Source organism: Pseudophryne corroboree, chromosome 4 (assembly GCF_028390025.1).
Source record: "Pseudophryne corroboree isolate aPseCor3 chromosome 4, aPseCor3.hap2, whole genome shotgun sequence".
Lineage (NCBI taxonomy): Eukaryota > Metazoa > Chordata > Amphibia > Anura > Myobatrachidae > Pseudophryne > Pseudophryne corroboree.
In genome coordinates this window covers 180557559-180576025 of record NC_086447.1, presented here as the reverse complement: position 1 = coordinate 180576025, position 18467 = coordinate 180557559, and the positions used below count along the sequence as shown (strand labels likewise).

Sequence of the window (18467 nt, the reverse complement as noted above, 5' to 3'; positions counted from 1 at the left end):
TCGGACAGGGCGAAATTGAGGACTCGTCCTCAGTTTCTCCCTAAGGTGGTTTCAGCGTTTCACCTGAACCAACCTATTTGTGGTGCCTGCGGCTACTAGGGACTTGGAGGATTCCAAGTTGCTGGACGTAGTCAGGGCCCTGAAAATATATGTTTCCAGGACGGCTGGAGTCAGAAAATCTGACTCGCTGTTTATCCTGTATGCATCCAACAAGCTGGGTGCTCCTGCTTCTAAGCAGACGATTGCTCGTTGGATTTGTAGTACAATTCAGCTTGCACATTCTGTGGCAGGCCTGCCACAGCCAAAATCTGTAAAAGCCCATTCCACACGGAAAGTGGGCTCATCTTGGGCGGCTGCCCGAGGGGTCTCGGCTTTACAACTTTGCCGAGCTGCTACTTGGTCAGGGGCAAACACGTTTGCTAAATTCTACAAATTTGATACCCTGGCTGAGGAGGACCTGGAGTTCTCTCATTCGGTGCTGCAGAGTCATCCGCACTCTCCCGCCCGTTTGGGAGCTTTGGTATAATCCCCATGGTCCTTTCTGAGTCCCCAGCATCCACTAGGACGTTAGAGAAAATAAGAATTTACTTACCGATAATTCTATTTCTCATAGTCCGTAGTGGATGCTGGGCGCCCATCCCAAGTGCGGATTGTCTGCATTACTTGTACATAGTTATTGTTACAAAAATCGGGTTTTTTGTTGTTGTGAGCCATCTTTTCAGAGGCTCCTTCTGTTATCATGCTGTTAACTGGGTTCAGATCACAAGTTGTACGGTGTGGCTGGTAAGAGTCTTACCCGGGATTCAAGATCCTTCCTTATTGTGTACGCTCGTCCGGGCACAGTATCCTAACTGAGGCTTGGAGGAGGGTCATAGGGGGAGGAGCCAGTGCACACCAGATAGTCCTAAAGCTTTCTTTAGATGTGCCCAGTCTCCTGCGGAGCCGCTATTCCCCATGGTTCTTTCGGAGTCCCCAGCATCCACTACGGACTATGAGAAATAGAATTATCGGTAAGTAAATTCTTATTATTACCACCTCCAGTACTGCACAGATGTAGCAAGGTGACTTTTTTTTTTTATATCCGGTATCTGGTCTACAGTCAATAGGTCGACCACCAATGGTCGGCAGGGTCAAAAGGTCGAGGGATGTTGACTTTTTTTTTTTTACATAACTTTTGCTGCATGTACTATCCATGTCACAAACTATTACCTTTAGTAACCTTGTTGTGAGCGAAGCCGAACGAGCCAATGAGCACAAAGCGTAGCGAGCCTGCGAGGTGGTTCATTTCATGAAATTGACTATCCATGTCACAAACTATCACCATTATTAACCTCGTGGCAAGCAGAACGAGCCATCGCATCCGAGGTGTGGCGAGTGAAGCAATCCCGGGAGGGGACGCATTTCAACAAATTGGGGTAAAAATTTTTGAAAAACACAACCCCCCTCCAAAATAAAAATAAAATACACATATATATATATATATATATATATATATATATATATATATATATATATATATATATATATATATATATATATATGTGTTGTCTTGTTTGTTTGTTTCGACCTTTTGACCGTGTCAACCTCTTGACATTTGGCCTTTTACTGTCGACCTAATGTATCACAACCCTTTTATCAGGCTGGAGTTGCTGACCTGATTCTGTAAGCAGTGGGTCATACTTGTGGTGGCTATACACTTCCATGCACTTATACAGCATTGTAGCCTGCTGAGTGAGCTCTTGTACTGAATGTTTGTGATTTGTTACCACTCATCTAGGAGTCTGCAGTTTCCTTAAGACCATAACAGTCCTTTCTACAACTGTCAGGAATCTTGCAGTACGTAATAAACAAGAATGTCCTAGTTCTAATAAACTTCTAATTGCACGCACCATTGCATTGTGGTTTTCTACTGTTAACCTGGAAGCCTGTGACTGTGTTCTCTATAGATGGAAAGCTTAGATAGACTGTGCATGCAAGTCAGTTTTGACTATCTCATAGAAAAGATAGTCAAAATTGCCACTTAGCCAAAATCGCACATAGTATCGCAAGCACAGTCATTATGTGCTTGTGATACCGACCTAGCCCGTTGCATAGTGAGAATTGGGGTTAGCCCCAATCTCACCGTGTGTATGCACCTTAAGAAAAGCAATAAGTGAGATGAACAGCAGCAGTACCAGGACTCTCTTGGGAAAACCGAGACCTATTTGAATCCTGCATATGGGATATTACACACCAAATCAACACAGGTTTCAAACTGACCATTTCAGATTGAAATGAAAAATTTGGTTTAATGAATACTGCCATGGGTGTAAAGAAAATCCCCAAATCTTAGGCTGATATGTTCAACGGTTTTGTAGTTCTATGCCTTTTTAAAGCTCACGGAAAATGTACTATTAACGTTTTATTTAAATTGCACTTGCAACTCGCCTAACTGAACAAGACAGTTGGGCAAGGTCTAATTTTAAACCTTTTTTTAAGGGGCTTTCATATGATATACCGTTGTGCTCATAAATTTACATACCCTAGCAGAATTTGTGATTTTCTGTCCATTTGTCAGGGAATATGAATGATAACTCACAAACTTTTCTTTCACTCATGGTTAGTGGTTGGGTGAAGCCATTTATTGTCAAACAACTGTGTTTACTCTTTTTAAATCATAATGACAACAGAAACTACCCAACTGACCCTGATCAAAAGTTTACATACCCCAGTTCTTAATACCGTGTATTGCCCCCTTTAACATCAATGACAGCTTGAAGTCTTTTGTGGTAGTTGTGGATGAGGCTCTTTATTTTCTCAGATGGTAAAGCTGCCCATTCTTCTTGGTAAAAAGCCTCCAGTTCCTGTAAATTCTTGGGCTGTCTTGCATGAACTGCACGTTTGAGATCTCCCCAGAGTGGCTCAATGATATTGAGGTCAGGAGACTGAGATGGCCACTCCAGAACCTTCAATTTATTCTGCTGTAGCCAATGACAGGTCGACTTGGCCTTGTGTTTTGGATCATTGTCATTGTATCTTCCTTGTTAATGCAATTTAAGCAGTTGTAGGTTCCCTAAATCCATGTTATATTGTTGCAGACTTGAGAAAATCCACAAAGAAGCGCAGTGAGTCGCCACCTGCTGAGCTCCCCAGCCTGCGGCGGAGCACACGACAAAAGACCACGGGCTCCTGTGCTAGCACCAGGTATGCAGTACTGCAGTTGTTACTGGTAATATTTGGCTGTGATCCTTCATTAATGCTGAATGTAGACTAATGGGCCCTACACACATGCCGATATCCCTGCACGATATGAACGATCTCGTTCATTAATGAACGAGATAACGTTCATATCGTGCAGTGTGGAGGCACCAGCGATGAACGATGCGCGACCCCGCGCTCGTTCATCGCTGGTGCTGTGTCGGCTGTGCATGCAGGCCAATATGGACGAGATCGTCCATATTTGCCTGCAAGTCTACGGAGCCGGGTGACGGGGGGAGTGAAGAAACTTCACTCCCCCCGTCACTGCCGGGTCGCCCGTATCGGCGGTCGGGCAGCTCGGCTGCACAACGCCGAGTGTGTAGGGCCTATTAGACACGTGTATATTTACGAATTTCGAGATCTCTAGGTAGAATACTTACTGTTTAATGACTGGCAGGTAAATATCCGTGTGGTAACTGCAATCATTTGCAGTTTTCTCTTTTATATACAATTTTGTCTCTTTGGCAACGCTAAACCTAAACCCTGTCAATGAATCAGTTGATGCTTTAAAATAATGTATGCCCTCAGGTCTGTTTATGTGAGGTAAGGTGAAGGTATATCTGGAGCTTGGTGGCTTTCTACACTGGTGAGCATACAGTGGTACCTAGATGTCTTGATGTGCTTAGAGCTAGAGCATGTACCAAATGGTTTCCCAGTGCCAGTTAGCTATGTACATCAAGGTAAGCTGAATAATTACATACAGAACAATAGGGCACAGTGCTAATCTTTCATGGAAAGAGGTTCCTACAATGGCTAAATTATTCTACCTCTCCAAAGTCATATGTATAGCATGCAATGTACTATAGAATACAGACTACAGATTTCATTTTTATATTTTTGTTTGATACTGCATACATTAACTTTTATTTACTGTTGAATCCAAGGAGCCAAATAAATATCTAGCATTGTTTTCTCCAGTCCAAATTTTGTCTTACGCCTTAATGTCTACATTTAGTATTGTTTATGCGCTGTTCTCCTACTGCAAGCTTCAAAGCTTTTATTGTCCCTTATGTTTGTCTCTTTCCTAGTCGGCGAGGCTCTGGCCTGGGCAAGCGAGCAGCAGCTGAAGCTCGCCGACAGGAGAAGATGGCTGATCCTGATAACCAGGAGGGAGCCAATTCTTCGGCTGCACGCACTGATGAGACTGCCCAGGGAGCAGCAGGTAATCTCTAGTGATAGTAATGACATAAGGCATTGTAGCACTGTCACAGTAACATTGTGCTCCAATGATTTCACTTTTTATGCTGCTTAACAAAATGTGTTTTATAATCTAACCAGTTGTGAACTAAAGGCTTCAGCTGACATGTACCAGCTGAAAGACAATAGCCTGGGCGCTGAAATCCTCTGGATACCCGATTTGTTACATTAGAAATTGACAGGCATCCAGCAGTTCTGCTCTTTACTTTGAAACAATGTTGCTGCAATGACCATTTCAGCTGACTTAAGATGGGCATACATGCTACATTTATCAGGGGGATCAGCCAGATAATTGTATTGCGCGTGATCGATCACAAAATATTGGTCGGTAAGGCATGTCTGATCGGCCAGCATGTCTGTCCACTACGTTATTTTCTCAATTGAAAGTTAGCCGCATTATATGCCCTGCCTTGGCTGACCAATTGGCATTTCCCCTGTTCCTTCACATGGGCAAGGGCAGGGAAATGTCTCATCCCCAGGGGATGAGCGCAGTTATCAGGGCCAGTACAATGTGAGAGATCTCAGTGTATTTCCACAACAGGGTCTGGGGCGGCCAGAGACTGGTGTGATATACAAGATCTACATACATTAGGTCTACAGTCATTAGGTCAACCCCTGTATGGTGGATGGACGAAAGGACGGCAAGAAAGAAAGGTTGACACTGGAAAAGGTCGACAGGATCAAAAGGTTGACATGACAATGGACAACCATTTTATTTTTTTTGAGTTGGTGTGGATAGTTGTATTTTTTTTATTTTTTTCTTCTTCCTCTCAGACCATGTTTGTTGGAACTCGCCCCCCTCGCAGGCTTGCTTCGCTCTCCACGACTCGGGCACGGTGTGTCTCTTTGCTCACCACAAGGTTACTGAAAGTTATGATTTGTTACATGAATAGACAAGCATGGAAAGTCCAAAAATATGAAAGCCCCAAACACCAAAAAGTGTCTCATTGCCTTGTCGACCATATGAACAGATCATTCTTTTCTAGTGCCAACTTTTTTTGTCTGTCGACCTAATGCATGTTCACCCATAGTCCGGATCCCACCAGATAAGATGCCGGTCTATCTGCCCAGCATTTTGTTTACAGGCCATACAATAGCAGAAACCTTTCAAACCAGGGTTTGAAAATCCTCTTCAAGAATCAAAACACAAATGCCCCTCTAGCACTTGTAACTTTTTTGGCCATATGAACGTAAATTCAGACACGTGGTAAAAGAAATATATTTTCTCTTTAACTAGCTAAGTGACCTACGTCAGAGTGACTGTTCTACAGATCTTCTGCATCAATAAGAAATTCATGGTACAAGTAGGGTTTCCCTCAGAATTAGGGCAGGGCGCCACGGAGCCCGGCAGGTAGCTCGCAGCCGGCCCGCGGAAGAGGTGCGGCCCCGCCGGAATCACTGTTTGAAGCGGTACGCCTCCCTCCCCACCTACGATGTTACCAATGGTGGGGACATGCCCCAGCTGTGGCGTCACTGATGAGGACCAGCTACCCCCAAGCTCTCACTTGAGGGGTTCAGTATGATTTACCGACTGTCATAATCCCGACAGCCATTGACCGACAGTCAAAATACAGAGATTCATTATGCCGACATGTTCAAAATGCCGACATGGACAGAACGTCGCCGTTTGAAATGCTGACATATCAAAATACCGACATGAGGTTTTTTTGTGTCAATGTTGACATAGACACTGTAAGTGTACAGAGTCCCCTCGCATGGCTCGCAATGCTTCAGGCGCGGTTCCTCGCTGCGCTCGGCACACTATTATATTCCCCCTCCAGGTCTACTGGGATGGTAAAGTATGAACAAGGCTGTTTTGGGGCAAAAATTCCTTAAAAGCGTATGTCGGCATTTTGAACATGTCGGTATAATGAATTCGCTATTTTGTCCGTGTCATTATTTTGACTGTCGATCAATGGCTGTCGGGATTATGACCTTCGGTATTGTGTTAGTCGGTAAATCAGCTGCTACCCCTCACTTTAATGTGACTAGATGCCGTGTTCATGTGCACGGCATCTGTTTACAAAGTGGCAGGCTGTTTTAGCAGGCCGCTGCAAAAGGGGCAGGGCGCATTTTGCCCTTTAAAAAACGGAGAAGGCACTGCTAAAACAGTCTAGTGCTAAGACTAGGTACAAGTGTCAGGTTTGATATTACTTATCAAGGACACAATGCAAACCGGCATTACATTGAGGATGATGCCCCATGGACACTCTTCACTTTACATTTAAACTGCAGAGGCTGGGTTGCTGCAAATTGAATCATTCATTTCTGTGAGAGAGGCTGAGAGGGCATCACAGGAGAAATTTAATCCCTGGAGCTTTTTTAAAATAAGCTCTAACAGCAACATTCCGTTAAATTCAGATCTGTTATCTGTTAGACTGTTTAAGTGGTGTCTAAAAGCTCTAAAAGTGCAGTGTAAGTGTAAATCTGACCCTGTAAAGGAGAGTGTGTGAAAAGCACCTGCGTGACCGCTTTCTCATACTTTTTGCATTTTGCATCTTTTAATTATATTGTAATAGCATGACTTACAACTTTAACAGGAGCTACAGGCGAAAGATCTTCATCTCTTCTCTCCCCTCCAGCCTCTAGCTCTGTAGCTGGTGCTGTGGGGATGACAACATCTGGCGAAAGTGAGAGTGATGACTCTGAAATGGGACGGCTGCAAGGTAATGAGATTCTCTAGCTCTCTTCTCGCAATTGACAGATAGGGATAAGAAGGCCATACTGCTAAATAATAAAGTAACATCACACCGTTCCATTTCTATTAGGCTAACCCAAAGGCTCGTTTTCCTGTAAAACACAATAATGCTTGTTCTGTGTGCATTTTTTGTTATGCATAACTGTGAAACTGTATCTAGGCCTGCCTCCTATTTTGATTGCAGTGTAATGTATGGCTAAGATAAGCGTGTGAGTTTGGTGGCTTACAGATATACAATTAAACTATACTTTGTGAAATCCGCAGCTCTCCTGGAAGCCCGGGGCCTTCCTCCTCACCTATTTGGACCCCTTGGACCTCGCATGTCCCAGCTTTTCCATCGGACTATTGGAAGTGGAGCGAGTAAGGAAACCTTTCTCACTTATTGTTGGGATGACTGTATTAAATTCCTTTCAATGGTGAAGTAATCTCACTGTGATATAGTGTATTGATATATTGGGTAGTATTTTTCTGTCAGCCACTAGGGGACACTGGCACCACTTCAAGACCGTGGGGTGATGACGGTGGCTTTACAGGGAGCTGGCACTTTAAATAATCTAAGAAGTGAAACCGGCTCCTCCCCCCCTATCTCCCATCATCCCTCAGTTTTTTTAATTTGTGCCGAGGGAGCCGGTCTGAGTTCCAGCTTAGTATCGACTTTCCTTTCTTTATTTTAATTTTCTGATTTTATTCTACAAGGGACTTTGTTTCCCTCAGCCTCAGGAGACCCTTCACCACTTAAATTCGAGAAGTGGGGTCCGGGTTTTCCAGCAGCAGCTTCAAGCTGCATAGGAGTACAGCGCTTAATGGCGAAGCACTGTCCTTCCACAGTAGCCGCATCCTCCTGAGGCTCCAGAAGACAGGTGAGTGTGATCACTCTCCTACACAGCGGCCAGCCCCCCTCCCTACCGCCTTGATGTAGCCACTCTCCTACTCAGCGCCCGCGTCCTGGGCACAGCTGCCAGCACACCCTACCTCCTGCCTTGCAGTATTCAGTAGTGCTGCTATAGACATCAGGTCCCAGCACACTGGTGCTCACTGACTGGACCACACACGGCTGTACACACAGTTGCGGTGGCGCTAAATCCTCCACTACCGCTCTACCATATACAGCACTGATAGCGCGATAGCAGTTTCGGGGAACACAGCGGGTGTTCGGATACTGCAATACAGCTGGCACCGGCGGATACACAATGCTGCTGAGCTTCAATATACACGCTAAGCTCAAAACACAGCAGCAGCTCATTAAAAGATTTCAGGCACCCACTCAAGATGGTGTTTATAGACCTAGTTGAGCTTGGGTGCCAATACATGGAGGGGGCTTTTCAGCCTGTCAATCACTTCATGATGTGCCTTTCTCAGCTAGGCAGATTTTTAACTGGTAACATTGTTATATTTCTCTAACGTCCTAGTGGATGCTGGGGACTCCGTAAGGACCATGGGGAATAGACGGGCTCCGCAGGAGACAGGGCACTTTAAGAAAGAATTAGGAATACTGGTGTGCACTGGCTCCTCCCTCTATGTCCCTCCTCCAGACCTCAGTTTGAATCTGTGCCCGGACGAGCTGGGTGCACTTTAGTGAGCTCTCCTGAGCTTGCTGAATAGAAAGTATTTTGTTAGGTTTTTTTATTTTCAGAGAGATCTGCTGGCAACAGACTCTCTGCTACGTGGGACTGAGGGGAGAGAAGCAGACCTACTCACTGTGGATAGGTCATGCTTCTTAGGCTACTGGACACCATTAGCTCCAGAGGGATCGAACACAGGAACGCACCCTTGGTCGTCCGATCCAAGAGCCGCGCCGCCGTCCCCCTCGCAGAGCCAGAAGCCGGGGTGAGAAGCAAGAAGACTTCGAAAGCGGCGGCAGAAGACTCCAGTCTTCATATGAGGTAGCGCACAGCACTGCAGTTGTGCGCCATTGCTCCCACATTACACCCGCACACTCCGGTCACTGTAGGGTGCAGGGCGCAGGGGGGGGGCGCCTTGGGCAGCAATTAAGTACCTCTTGGCATAAAAGAGCATATATACAGTTGGGCACTGTATATATGCATGAGCCCCCGCCATTATTTTACACAAATAGCGGGACAGAAGCCCACCGCTGACGGGGCGGGGCTTCGTCCTCAGCACTCACCAGCGCCATTTTCTCTCCACAGCTCCACTGAGAGGAAGCTCCCCAGGCTCTCCCCTGCAGAATCACTGTAGAAAGAGGGTAAAAAGAGAGGGGGGGCACATAAATTTAGCGCAAAATCAGTGTATACAGCAGCTACTGGGTAAACACTAAGTTACTGTGTAATTCCTCGGTCATATAGCGCTGGGGTGTGTGCTGGCATACTCTCTCTCTGTCTCTCCAAAGGGCCTTGTGGGGGGGTTCTGTCCTCAAATAGAGCATCCCCTGTGTGTGTGGTGTGTCGGTACGCTTGTGTCGACATGTTTGACGAGGAAGGCTATGTGGAAGCAGAGCAGGTGCAGATGAATGTGGTATCGCCGCCGACACCCGATTGGATGGATATGTGGAAGGTTTTAAATGATAATGTTAATTCCTTGCATAAAAGGTTGGATAAAGCTGAAGCCTTGGGACAGTCAGGGTCTCAACCCATGCCTGACCCTACAGCGCAGAGGCCGTCAGGGTCTCAGAAGCGTCCACTATCCCAAATAGTTGACACAGATATCGACACGGATTCTGACTCCAGTGTCGATGGCGATGATGCAAAGTTGCAGCCTAAAATGGCTAAAGCCATCCGCTACATGATTATAGCAATGAAGGATGTATTACACATCTCAGAGGAAAATCCAGTCCCTGACAAGAGGGTTCATATGTTTGGGGAAAAAACTTTCTCAGATTTCAGACAGGGTTGCAAGTAATGACTCTGCAACCCAGGTATTACAGAACTCTATGGCAGTATGGCCCGATTCTGGTACCTCAGGGCGCTCCGCTATATACCCCCACAAACGTGCGCTTGTTCATGTTATGCAAGATGACCCGGATACCGATTCTGACCCCACAGACGGTAATGGGGGATGTGTTGCGGATGTCTGCCTCTCTTGCAAAGGGGGTGCAATTGATGATAGAGGCTATCAGGGATGAGTTGAATATTAATGATACCACACCTGAGCAGGTTGAGGATGCTTTTTTCACTGAAAATAAGAAAGCCTCGCTAACCTTCCCTGCGTCAAAGGAATTAAATGCTATATTTGAGAAAGCATGGGAAAACCCTGAGAAAAAATTCCAGATCCCCAAAAGGGTGCAGGTGGCATTTCCTTTCCCTGAGGAGGATAGAAAAAAAAATGGGAAAACCCGCCAATTGTTGACTCATCTGTGTCCAGACTCTCAAAAAAGGTGGTTTTACCGTGTCGGGATCTACCGCCTTAAAGGAGTCGGCTGCTCGTAAAATTGATAATACACTTAAATCAATGTACACCGCTTCGGGGGCCATATTGCGTCCCACTATTGCTAGTGTATGGATTGCAAAAGCTATAGTAAAGTGGTCAGGCACCTTACTTGAGGATTTGGATACGGTGGATAAGGGTGATGTTGAATTTCTTTTGCGTAACATTCACAATTCAGCATGTTTTATGGTAGAATCCATGAAAGACCTAGGTTCCATGGCTGCGGGAATCTCTTCCATGTCTGTTTCAGCTCGTCGGGAACTGTGGCTGCGCCAGTGGTCGGCCGACGCGGAAACCAGGTAAAGTGTGGAATCCCTACCGTACACAGGTCAGGCTCTCTTTGGGGAAGCTTTTGATGCGTGGATATCCACGGCTACAGCGGGTAAGTCTCTGTTTCTTCCCTCAGCTGCGCCTGCTCCGAAGAAATCCTGATCTTCATCAGCATCACAGTGCTTTCGGCCTAACAAGCCTAGAAAGGCCAAACCACCCAATACCTTCTTTAGGGCAGGTTGAGTTAAATCCAAGAAACCTGCTGCTGCAGGTTCCCAGGAACAAAAGCCTGTTTCAGGTACGCCAAAGTCCTCCGCATGCCGGTGGACCGCGTGGCCTGGAGCTGGGGCCAGTGGAAGCGAGACTTAGATACTTCAGTCACGTCTGGGTATCGTCCGGCCCGGATCCCTGGGTGATAGATATTGTGTCCCAGGGGATACAGGCTGGAATTTCAGAATCTCCCTCCTCACCGATTTTTCAAATCCGGCTTGCCAGTTCTACTGGCAGACAGAACTGTCCTACAAGAGGCTGTCTAGAAGTTGGTGGAGGCACAGGTCATTTTGCTAGTTCCTCCTCCTTTGCAAACCACAGGTTACTATTCAAAGCTTTTCGTGGTACCGAAACCAGATGGTTCGGTCAGGCACTGAACCCCTTTCTAAAGGAGTTCAAGTTCAAAATGGAATCTCTCCGGGCAGTGATATCCGGTTTGGAAGAGGGGGATTTCCTGGTATCCCTGGATATCAAGGATGCGTACCTCCACATTCAGATTTGGATGCCGCATCAGGTTTATCTCCGTTTCGCATTACTGGACTGTCATTTCCAGTTCCAGGCCCTGCCGTTCGGCCTCTCAACAGCACCGAGGGTGTTCACCAAGGTGATGGCAAAGATGATGATTCTACTCAGCAAACAAGGGGTGAACATCATTCCATATCTTGACGATCTGCTGATAAAGGCATCGTCCAAGGAGAAGTGGTTGCAGTCCATTGTTCTCACAACCCACCTACTCAGACTCCACGGTTTGATTCTGAACCTTACAAAATCACATTTGGAACCAACCCAGAGGTTGTCTTTTCTGGGGATAATCCTCGACACAGAAGTGCAGAGGGTGTAGGCGTTGGTGATATAAACAATGGTCTGGGATTTCCTGAAGCCAGCCCGGGTGTCGCTTCATCAATGCATTCGCCTTGTGGGAAAGATGGTTGCCTCTTACGAGGCTATCCAGTACAGGAGGTTCCATGCTCGGGCCTTCCAACTGGATCTCCTGGACAAGTGGTCAGGATCTCATCTCCACATGCACCAGAGAATTAGTCTGTCACCAAAGACCAGGATTTCACTCCTGTGGTTTCTCCAATTGCCTCACCCTCTGAAGAGCCGCAGGTTCGGGATTCAGGACTTTGTCCTTCTAACCACGGATGTGAGCCTTCGAGACTGGGGCGCAGTCACTCAAGGGGAAACCTTTCAAGGAAGGTGGTCAAGTCTGGAAGCCGGCCTGTCGATCAACCACGTCTACAACGGTCTTCTTCAGGTGGCCCATCTTCTAAGAGACCGGGCCATTCAAGTACAGTCGGATAATGTAACGACGGTGGCTTACATAAACCGACAGGGCAGGAAGAAGAGCAGAGCGGCAATGTCAGAGGTGACAAGAATCATCCTCTGGGCAGAAAGACATGCGTTGGCGCTCTCAGCAATCTTCATTCCGGGAGTGGACAGCTGGGAAGCAGACTTCCTCAGCATACACGATCTCCATCCAGGGGAGTGGGGTCTCCATCCGGAGGTGTTCAAGGAAATAACAGACCTTTGGGGGTTACCTCAAATAGATATGGTGGCCTCTTGTCTCAACAAGAAGCTTCAACGCTATTTCTCTATCGTCCTAGTGGATGCTGGGGTTCCTGAAAGGACCATGGGGAATAGCGGCTCCGCAGGAGACAGGGCACAAAAAGTAAAGCTTTAGGATCAGGTGGTGTGCACTGGCTCCTCCCCCCATGACCCTCCTCCAAGCCTCAGTTAGATTTTTGTGCCCGGCCGAGAAGGGTGCAATCTAGGTGGCTCTCCTAAAGAGCTGCTTAGAAAAGTTTAGCTTAGGTTTTTTATTTTACAGTGAGTCCTGCTGGCAACAGGATCACTGCAACGAGGGACTTAGGGGAGAAGAAGTGAACTCACCTGCGTGCAGGATGGATTGGCTTCTTTGGCTACTGGACATTAGCTCCAGAGGGACGATCACAGGTACAGCCTGGATGGTCACCGGAGCCTCGCCGCCGGCCCCCTTGCAGATGCTGAAAAGAGAAGAAGGTCCAGAATCGGCGGCAGAAGACTCCTCAGTCTTCTTAAGGTAGCGCACAGCACTGCAGCTGTGCGCCATAGCTCTCAGCACACTTCACACGGCAGTCACTGAGGGTGCAGGGCGCTGGGAGGGGGGCGCCCTGGGAGGCAATGTAAACCTATTTTTTGGCAAAAAATACCTCACATATAGCCTCCGGGGGCTATATGGAGATATTTAACCCCTGCCAGAATCCGTTGAAGAGCGGGAGACGAGCCCGCTGAAAAAGGGGCGGGGCCTATCTCCTCAGCACACAGCGCCATTTTCCCTCACAGAAAGGCTGGAGGGAAGGCTCCCAGGCTCTCCCCTGCACTGCACTACAGAAACAGGGTTAAAACAGAGAGGGGGGGCACTAATTTGGCGTTAGAAATATATAAAAAGATGCTATAAGGGAAAACACTTATATAAGGTTGTCCCTATATAATTATAGCGTTTTTTGGTGTGTGCTGGCAAACTCTCCCTCTGTCTCTCCAAAGGGCTAGTGGGTCCTGTCCTCTATCAGAGCATTCCCTGTGTGTGTGCTGTGTGTCGGTACGTGTGTGTCGACATGTATGAGGACGATGTTGGTGAGGAGGCGGAGCAATTGCCTGTAATGGTGATGTCACTCTCTAGGGAGTCGACACCGGAATGGATGGCTTATTTAGGGAATTACGTGATAATGTCAACACGCTGCAAGGTCGGTTGACGACATGAGACGGCCGACAAACAATTAGTACCGGTCTAGACGTCTCAAAAACACCGTCAGGGGTTTTAAAACGCCCGTTTACCTTAGTCGGTCGACACAGACACGGACACTGAATCCAGTGTCGACGGTGAATAAACAAACGTATTCCTTATTAGGGCCACACGTTAAGGGCAATGAAGGAGGTGTTACATATTTCTGATACTACAAGTACCACAAAAGAGGGTATTATGTGGGATGTGAAAAAACTACCTGTAGTTTTTCCTGAATCAGATAAATTAAATGAAGTGTGTGATGATGCGTGGGTTCCCCCCGATAGAAAATTATTGGCGGTATACCTTTTCCCGCCAGAAGTTAGGGCGCGTTGGGAAACACCCCTTCGGGTGGATAAGGCGCTCACACGCTTATCAAAACAAGTGGCGGTACCGTCTATAGATAAGGCCGTCCTCAAGGAGCCAGCTGACAGGAGGCTGGAAAATATCATATAAAAGTATATACACACATACTGGTGTTATACTGCGACCAGCGATCGCCTCAGCCTGGATGTGCAGAGCTGGGGTGGCTTGGTCGGATTCCCTGACTAAAAATATTGATACCCTTGACAGGGACAGTATTTTATTGACTATAGAGCATTTAAAGGATGCATTTCTATATATGCGAGATGCACAGAGGGATATTTGCACTCTGGCATCAAGAGTAAGTGCGATGTCCATATCTGCCAGAAGATGTTTATGGACACGACAGTGGTCAGGTGATGCAGATTCCAAACGGCACAAAGGTGTATTGCCGTATAAAGGAAGAGGAGTTATTTGGGGTCGGTCCATCGGACCTGGTGGCCACGGCAACTGCTGGAAAATCCACCGTTTTTACCCTAAGTCACATCTCTGCAGAAAAAGACACCGTCTTTTCAGCCTCAGTCCTTTCGTCCCTATAAGAGTCATATTTGCCCAGGGATAGAGGAAAGGGAAGAAGACTGCAGCAGGCAGCCCATTCCCAGGAACAGAAGCCTTCCACCGCTTCTGCCAAGCTCTCAGCATGACGCTGGGACCGTACAGGACCCCTGGATCCTACAAGTAGTATCCCAGGGGTACAGATTGGAATGTCGAAACGTTTCCCCCTCGCAGGCTCCTGAAGTCTGCTTTACCAAGGTATCCCTCCGACAAGGAGGCAGTATGGGAAAAAATTCACAAGCTGTATTCCCAGCAGGTGATAATCAAATTACCCCTCCTACAACAAGGAAAGGGGTATTATTCCACACTATATTGTGGTACTGAAGCCAGAAGGCTAGGTGAGACCTATTCTAAATCTAAAAAAATTTGAACACTTACAAAGGTTCAAATCAAGATGGAGTCACTCAGAGCAGTGATAACGAACCAGGAAGAAGGGGACTATATAGTGTCCCGGGACATCAGGGATGCTTACCTCCCATGTCCCAAATTTGCCCTTCTCACTAAGGGTACCTCAGGTTCGTGGTATAGAACTGTCACTGTCAGTTTCAGACGCTGCCGTTTGGATTGTCCACGGCACCCCGGGTCTTTACCAAGGTAATGGCCGAAATGATGATTCTTCGTCGAAGAAAAGGCGTCTTAATTACCCCTTACTTGGACGATCTCCTGATAAGGGCAAAGTCCAGGGAACAGTTGGAGGTCGGAGTAGCACTATCTCGGATACTGCTACAACAGCACGGATGGATTCTAAATATTCCAAAATCGCAGCTGATCCTGACGACACGTCTGCTGTGCCTAAGGATGATTCTGGACACAGTCCAGAAAAAGGTGTTTCTCCCGGAAGAGAAAGCCAGGGAGTTATCCGAGCTAGTCAAGAACCTCCTAAAACCAGGAAAAGTGTCAGTGCATCATTGCACAAGGGTCCTGGTAAAAATGGTGGCTTCCTACGAAGCAATTCCATTCGGCAGATTTCACGCAAGAACTTTTCAGTGGGATCTGCTGGACAAATGGTCCGGATCGCATCTTCAGATGCATCAGCGGATAACCCTATATCCAAGGACAAGGGTGTCTCTCCTGTGGTGGTTACAGAGTGCTCATCTTCTAGAGGGCCGCAGATTCGGCATTCAGGATTGGATGCTGGTGACCACGGAGGCCAGCCCGAGAGGCTGGGGAGCAGTCACACAAGGAAAAAATTTCCAGGGAGTGTGATCAAGTCTGGAGACTTTTCTCCACATAAATATACTAGAGCTAAGGGTAAATTTATAATGCTCTAAGCTTAGCAAGACCTCTGCTTCAAGGTCAGCCGGTATTGATCCAGTGGGAAAAACATCACGGCAGTCGCCCACGTAAACAGACAGGGCGGCACAAGAAGCAGGAGGGCAATGGCAAAAACTGCAAGGACTTTTCGCTGGGCGGAAAATCATGTGATAGCACTGTCAGCAGTGTTTCATTCCGGGAGTGGAAACTGGGAAGCAGACTTCCTCAGCAGGCACGACCTCCACCCGGGAGAGTGGAAACTTCATCGGGAAGTTTTTCCACATGATTGTGAACCGTTGGGAAATACCAAAGGTGGACATGATGGCGTCCCGTCTGAACAAAAAACGGGACAGGTATTGCGCCAGGTCAAGAGACCCTCAGGCAATAGCTGTGGACGTTCTGGTAACACCGTGGGTGTACCAGTCGGTGTATGTGTTCCCTCCTCTGCTTCTCATACCTAAGGTACTGAGAATTATAAGACGTAGAGGAGTAAGAACTATACTCATGGCTCCGGATTGGCCAAGAAGGACTTGGTACCCCGAACTTCAAGAGATGCTCACAGAGGACTTATGGCCTCTGCCGCTAAGAAGGGACTTGTTTCAGCAAGTACCATGTCTGTTCCAAGACTTACCGCAGCTGCGTTTGACGGCATGGCGGTGGAACGCCGGATCCTAAGGGAAAAAGGCATTCCGGAAGAGGTCATTCCTACCCTGGTCAAAGCCAGGAAGGAGGTGACCGCACAACATTATCACCACATGTGGCGAAAATATGTTGCGTGGTGTGAGGCCAGGAAGGCCCCACGAAGAAATTTCAACTCGGTCGATTCCTGCATTTCCTGCAAACAGGAGTGTCTATGGGCCTCAAATTGGGGCCCATTAAGGTTCAAATTTCGGCCTTGTCGATTTTCTTCCAGAAAGAATTGGCTTCAGTTCCTGAAGTCCAGAAGTTTGTCAAGGGAGTATTGCATATACAACCCCCTTTTGTGCCTCCAGTGGCACTGTGGGATCTCAACGTAGTTCTGGGATTCCTCAAATCACATTGGTTTAAAACCAGTCAAATCTGTGGATTTGAAGCATCTCACATGAAAAGTGACCATGCTCTTGGCCCTGGCCTGGGCCAGGCGAGTGTCAAATTGGTGGGTTTTTTCTCAAAAAAAGCCCATATCTGTTTGTCCATTCGGACAGGGCAGAGCTGCGGACTCGTCCCCAGTTCTCTCCCTAAGGTGGTGTCAGTGTTTCACCTGAACCAGCTTATTGTGGTGCCTTGCGCCTACTAGGGACTTGGAGGACTCCAAGTTGCTGGATGTTGTCAGGGCCCTGAAAGTATAGGTTCCAGGACGGCTGGAGTCAGGAAAACGGACTTGCTGTTATCCTGTATGCACCCAACAAACTGGGTGCTCTTGCTTCTAAGCAGACTATTGCTAGTTGGATGTGTAATACAATTCAGCTTGCACATTCTGTGGCAGGCCTGCCACAGCCAAAATATGTAAATGCCCATTCCACAAAGAAGGTGGGCTCATCTTGGGCGGCTGCCCGAGGGGTCTCGGCTTTACAACTTTGCCGAGCGGCTATTTAGTCAGGGGCAAACACGTTTGTAAAATCCTACAAATTTGATACCCTGGCTAAGGAGGACCTGGAGTTCTCTCATTCGGTGCTGCAGAGTCATCCGCACTCTCCCGCCCGTTTGGGAGCTTTGGTATAATCCCCATGGTCCTTTCAGGAACCCCCAGCATCCACTAGGACGATAGAGAAAATAAGAATTTACTTACCGATAATTCTATTTCTCGGAGTCCGTAGTGGATGCTGGGCGCCCATCCCAAGTGCGGATTATCTGCATTACTTGTACATAGTTACAAAAATCGGGTTATTATTGTTGTGAGCCATCTTTTCAGAGGCTCCGCTGTTATCATACTGTTAACTGGGTTCAGATCACAGGTTGTACAGTGTGATTGGTGTGGCTGGTATGAGTCTTACCCGGGATTCAAAATCCTTCCTTATTGTGTACGCTCGTCCGGGCACAGTATCCTAACTGAGGCTTGGAGGAGGGTCATGGGGGGAGGAGCCAGTGCACACCACCTGATCCTAAAGCTTTACTTTTTGTGCCCTGTCTCCTGCGGAGCCGCTATTCCCCATGGTCCTTTCAGGAACCCCAGCATCCACTACGGACTCCGAGAAATAGAATTATCGGTAAGTAAATTCTTATTTTTTTCAGGTCGAGGGACACACAAGCAGTGGCAGTGGACGCTCTGGTGTCTCCGTGGGTGTTCCAGTCAGTGTACATGTTTCCACCACTTCCACTCATTCCAAGAGTTCTTAAGCTCGTAAGTAGAACAAGATTTCAAGCGATCCTCATTGCTCCAGACTGGCCAAGGCAGGTTTGGTATGCAGACCTTCTGAATCTCTTGCAGGAAGAGCCGAGGCCTCTTCCTCTTCGGGAGGACCTGCTGCAGCAGGGGCCGTTCGCCTTTCAAGACTTACTGCG

At 47.4% G+C, this 18467-nt stretch overlaps 1 protein-coding gene across 9 annotated transcripts in view; it reads left to right on the top strand.

Moving 5' to 3' along the window:
• TRIP12 (thyroid hormone receptor interactor 12) overlaps positions 1 to 18467 on the top strand; it is a 335873-nt gene that overhangs the window by 222937 nt on the left and 94469 nt on the right. For 5 of the 9 annotated variants that reach the window (XM_063915608.1, XM_063915614.1, XM_063915607.1 and 2 more), the window contains 4 exons: positions 3078 to 3183; positions 4266 to 4399; positions 6975 to 7100; positions 7397 to 7492. In XM_063915608.1, the coding sequence (XP_063771678.1) occupies positions 3078 to 3183; positions 4266 to 4399; positions 6975 to 7100; positions 7397 to 7492 (462 nt within the window). The remainder of the gene's footprint in view (positions 1 to 3077; positions 3184 to 4265; positions 4400 to 6974; positions 7101 to 7396; positions 7493 to 18467) is intronic. The other 4 variants (XM_063915616.1, XM_063915615.1, XM_063915613.1 and 1 more) reach the window with 1 other exon arrangement.